Source organism: Lucilia cuprina, chromosome 5 (genome assembly GCF_022045245.1).
Source record: "Lucilia cuprina isolate Lc7/37 chromosome 5, ASM2204524v1, whole genome shotgun sequence".
Classification (NCBI taxonomy): Eukaryota; Metazoa; Arthropoda; class Insecta; order Diptera; family Calliphoridae; genus Lucilia; species Lucilia cuprina.
This window is the reverse complement of record NC_060953.1, coordinates 9,795,583-9,801,323: the sequence shown is the minus strand read 5'-3', so window position 1 is coordinate 9,801,323 and position 5,741 is coordinate 9,795,583. Positions and strand designations below refer to the sequence as shown.

The following is a 5,741-nucleotide window of genomic DNA, read 5'->3' as shown; positions in this document are numbered from 1 at the left end:
ACTGAACTAGAACTGAACTAGAACTGAACTAGAACTGAACTAGAACTGAACTAGAACTGAACTAGAACTGAACTAGAACTGAACTAGAACTGAACTAGAACTGAGCTTTAACCGAACTAGAACTGGACTAGAACTATATATAAAAACTTTTTCCCTAAAAACTCTCTAAGAGAAGAAAACTGATTGAAAAAGACACTGCTCTATAGATGCCTGTCTAAAAAATAGTTTTGTGTAAAAAATTTCCTAAATAACGACATTTTTCTCTAGAAGATTTTCTAAAAAACAATTACCTACAAAATTCTGCATAAAAAATGGTTTGTTCTATAGAAAACTGCCTGAAAAAGGAAACTCTCATAGGGATTGCTGTCTAAAGAAGTCGTTTCTCAATGGAATCCTATCGAACATACACTATAAGAAGAAATCATTCTATAGAGAATACTTATCTATAGATTTCTGTCATAAAATACACTTTTCTTTAGAAAACAGAGTTACTTTTCTATAGACTTGTCTAAGATTTTTTCTTTTTTATTTTAGAAAGAATTTCCGTTAAAAAGCTAGTCCAACGGTGATTATTTACAATAATTTATGCAATTTTTTAAAGAAATGTTTAAAGCAATTTGTAAAAGAAACATTTGCGGTTTTCTTTGTGATAAAAATATTTAATTTCTTTATTGTACTTCCACATGGAAATATTTTGATTAAACACTAAACGATACAGAAGTTTTAAATAAAAAAATTAATATAATGAGAGTGGATTAGTAACAAACAAACCAGTGGTCAAATTCTGGCAATCGATATCGAACGAAACCTCAATAGAACTTTAGGAAATGTTATTAGAAATTTTGTTCGCTTTCGAATGTTAGAATTTGGCCCCAGGTTCGAAACGATATTATTTACAATAATTATGTATACCAATTTACATGTGTATGTATGTTTATCTGTACACTTCCCTGGTTTGATATTCAACCTATATTCTGTAAATTATTTTAGGTTCTCGAATTTTCATTCGATATTTTCTCAAATGGCTCGCTTTTCATGATAAGGACAATGCTAGTTTCTAAAAACTGTAGAACCACGAGGTCGTAAACTATTTCTTCTATTTGGTATTCTAAAGTGTTGTATTGCTGATAGTCTTGGATCAGTATTAATTGCACTATTTCTTCTATTTGGTATTCCATGGTGTTGTATTGCTGATAGTCTTGGATCAGTATTAATTGCACTATTTCTTCTATTTGGTATTCCATGGTGTTGTATTGTTGATAGTCTTGGATCAGTATTAATTGCACTATTTCTTCTATATGGTATTCCATGGTGTTGTGTTGCTGATCGTGTTGGATTAGTATTACTTGCACGTGTAACATTGTTTTCTCCAGTAGCAATTGAACTGGCCATGGAAAGCTGGCCCAATTCTGCGAACGCAAGAGTTTCATCTATCATACGTTTAGCGAAAATTTTCTGATCTGGCGCCAGCTTACGATATGTGACTATCCACGATTCAGCATATATATCAGCTTCATCTCTTTTTGGTACCTGGTCGGAAATTTGCGGAGGATTATCACTCGTTGCGGAAGCAACTTCTTTCTAAAACATATTAATGAAAATTAGATTATGGATTAGACTAAAGACTAGACTATGGACTATATTATAGGCTAGAATATAGACTAGACTATATACTAGACTATAGACTAGACTATAGACTAGACTATAGACTAGACTATAGACTAGACTATAGACTAGACTATAGACTAGACTATAGACTAGACTATAGACTAGACTATAGACTAGACTGTAGACTAGACTATAGACTAGACTATTTACTAGACTATAGACTAAGACGATTAAGACGAACAAGATTCCAATATCGACTTTTTGCGATCACACTTATGTATATGTATATCAAAATATTTAACAATACTTACATCTTGACCTTCTTCTTCAAGTAAGTCATTCAAATAATTACGCAAAAAATTTATGTGTTCAAAGTACCACAATGTTGGTACCAGATTCTCATTTGTGCGCATTTTTTCTATTTCGCTTTTATAAGCATTTACAATTTCGGCATATTTCTTTTTAATTTTTTGCATTCTTGTATTTTTATCGAACTTTTTATATTTTGCAAAAAGACTTTTCCACGACTTGTCTCTTTCATTTGGATCTTTGTATTGCTCAGTATCAGTTTTCCAAATGGCAGTTTCTTCCTTCAAAAGTTCTATATATTTCAGTAGTAAGTATTTACTACGATCTGCATTTTTTAACTGAAAAGAGAAAATTTTCAAATGTGCTTAAAAATATGAATTTTGCTTGGATTTTTGTTCTGATTGGAGCGAAATTTTTAGAAAATATAATTTTAAAGGCAAAATTTTTGAGAGAATCAAAAAAAGTTGATAAACAAAATATGATCCATCCAAACAAAATAGTTTTTTTTCTATTCCCCCAAAAAATTTTCAAATTCTTCGGATTTGTACGATTACAGCTCCAAAAACCAATGACAAAGTGTCGAGCACATTCAAATCTAACGCACAGTGTTTCGAAATAAAGAAAGAGCGGAATGATTATGTTACTTTACGCTTATAAAATTTCATTATAATCGGACGACAAACCGTTTAGAATTTACAGAATTATTTTACTTATTTTTGTATTTCTATACCACTGTGCAACGTTTTTTTTTTTTTTTTGGGAGGAGAGTTATATTTACGTTGCTTGTGTTGTTGTTGCTGGAATCATGGCCACTGTTATTTATGTTGCCATTGCAAGAAAATGAAGCAGCTGAATCATCTATAAAAACAACTTCCGGAGCCGTGATTGTGTTGTTGTTGGGTTCTTGGCCGAAGTTTTCAGGAGTTGAATCTTCCATGTTAAAACTGTGATATGACCTAAAAAACAATATTAATAAAAACACGAATTATTTTTCACACTTAAAAATATTTGTTTTATTTGGGCCTTCCGATTTTAGAGACATTTCCAATTTTTCCATAAACCTTATAACATAAACAGAAGATCAATTAATGGCCACAACGATTGAACTAACTAACTAACTAACTAACTTACTAACTAACTAACTAACTAACTAACTAACTAACTAACTAACTAACTAACTAACTAACTAACTAACTAACAACTAACTAACTAACTAACTAACTAACTAACTAACTAACTAACTAACTAACTTACTAACTAACTAACTAACTAACTAACTAACTAACTAACTAACTAACTAACTAACAACTAACTACCAACTAACTAACTAACTAACTAACTAACTAACAACTAACTAACTAACTAACTAACTAACTAACTAACTAACTAACTAACTAACTAACTAACTAACTAACTAACTAACTAACTAACTAACTAACTAACTAACTAACTAACTAACTAACTAACTAACAACTAACTAACTAACTAACTACAACTAACTAACTAACTAACTAACTAACTAACTAACTAACTAACTAACTAACTAACTAACTAACTAACTAACTAACTAACTAACTAACTAACTAACTAACTAACTAACTAACTAACTAACTAACTAACTAACTAACTAACTAACTAACTAACTAACTAACTAACTAACTAACTAACTAACTAACTAACTAACTAACTAACTAACTAACTAACTAACTAACTAACTAACTAACTAACTAACTAACTAACTATCTATCTATCTATCTATCTATCTATCTATCTATCTATCTATCTATCTATCTATCTATCTATCTATCTATCTATCTATCTATCTATCTATCTATCTATCTATCTATCTATCTATCTATCTATCTATCTATCTATCTATCTATCTATCTATCTATCTATCTATCTATCTATCTATCTATCTATCTATCTATCTATCTATCTATCTATCTATCTATCTATCTATCTATCTATCTATCTATCTATCTATCTATCTATCTATCTATCTATCTATCTATCTATCTATCTATCTATCTATCTATCTATCTATCTATCTATCTATCTATCTATCTATCTATCTATCTATCTATCTATCTATCTATCTATCTATCATCTATCTATCTATCTATCTATCTATCTATCTATCTATCTATCTATCTATCTATCTATCTATCTATCTATCTATCTATCTATCTATCATCTATCTATCTATCTATCTATCTATCTATCTATCTATCTATCTATCTATCTCTATCTATCTATCTATCTATCTATCTCTATCTATCTATCTATCTATCTATCTATCTATCTATCTATCTATCTATCTATCTATCTATCTATCTATCTATCTATCTATCTATCTATCTATCTATCTATCTATCTATCTATCTATCTATCTATCTATCTATCTATCTATCTATCTATCTATCTATCTATCTATCTATCTATCTATCTATCTATCTATCTATCTATCTATCTATCTATCTACTATCTATCTATCTATCTATCTATCTATCTATCTATCTATCTATCTATCTATCTATCTATCTATCTATCTATCTATCTATCTATCTATCTATCTATCTATCTATCTATCTATCTATCTCTTCTATCTATCTATCTATCTATCTATCTATCTATCTATCTATCTATCTATCTATCTATCTATCTATCTATCTATCTATCTATCTATCTATCTATCTATCTATCTATCTATCTATCTATCTATCTATCTATCTATCTATCTATCTATCTATCTATCTATCTATCTATCTATCTATCTATCTATCTATCTATCTATCTATCTATCTATCTATCTATCTATCTATCTATCTATCTATCTATCTATCTATCTATCTATCTATCTATCTATCTATCTATCTATCTATCTATCTATCTATCTATCTATCTATCTATCTATCTATCTATCTATCTAACTAAATAACTAACTTTCTTAACTTTTACTATGGCGAATAGCAAATAACACCAGAAACAAGACGCAAGTACCAAGGTTTATAAGAAATGAAAACATTCATTCAGATAAAGAATGTATATAGTCTTCAGTTTTCATGAATTTGTTATTCCGGATCCATACAGATAGTGTAATCGAATAAGCCATGTCCGTCTGTCTGTTGAACTTTTCTGAAGATCTTAGACATTTTTTTTGGATTCAAATCTTGAATAATACTCTCAGACATGCTTTCAAGAAGTTTTCTATTTAAAATCTTTGATAAAAAAGCAACAACAACACATTTGCTTTTATTTTTCCTTGCTTTTTTTTTTAGAACAAAAGGTGTTTGATTAGTGTGAAAAAAAATTAAGAAACAAAAAACAAACGTTAAAAAAAATTTAAAAATTAAAAAAATGTTACAAAATTTTTGTAAAAATTAAATTAAAAACAAGTTAGAGTGCTATATTCGGCTGTGCCGAATCTTAAATACCCTCCACCAGCTACTTTTATGTTATTACTTTTCTAATTGAATAAATATTTGTAGAAAAAAGTTTTCTCATGTCTTTAATAGAAAAAATTCCAAAAGTTAAATCTATTACAATTCCAAGATTACAAATACATATATAATTATTTTCTACAGGACCTAATATAGGAGAAATAGAAGTATACAAAACTAATATTTTTTGCCAAATTATGTATCAATAGCTTAATTTGGTAATAAGTAATGTGCGTTTAAGAGATTTTCGTATTATGTATATAAAGACAAAATTTCAAATTTCTGTATCTATATCACTACTTGGTAATAAATATTGTGAATCTAAGTTATTTTCTGGACCTAGTATGAGAGTTATGACCAAATATGGACCGATCGTAAAAC

The 5,741-nt window shown here is 28.5% G+C and overlaps 1 protein-coding gene across 1 annotated transcript in view; it reads right to left on the bottom strand.

Moving 5' to 3' along the window:
• Window positions 1-756: 756 nt before the first annotated feature.
• LOC124420352 overlaps window positions 757-5,741 on the bottom strand; it is a 6,440-nt gene continuing 1,455 nt past the window's right edge. Inside the window, exons 3-5 of the mRNA XM_046952850.1 lie at window positions 2,696-2,873; window positions 1,920-2,255; window positions 757-1,581 (exon numbers count right to left, since the gene is read on the bottom strand). Coding sequence (XP_046808806.1) covers window positions 1,051-1,581; window positions 1,920-2,255; window positions 2,696-2,873 — 1,045 coding nt within the window. The 3' untranslated portion in view covers window positions 757-1,050. The remainder of the gene's footprint in view (window positions 1,582-1,919; window positions 2,256-2,695; window positions 2,874-5,741) is intronic.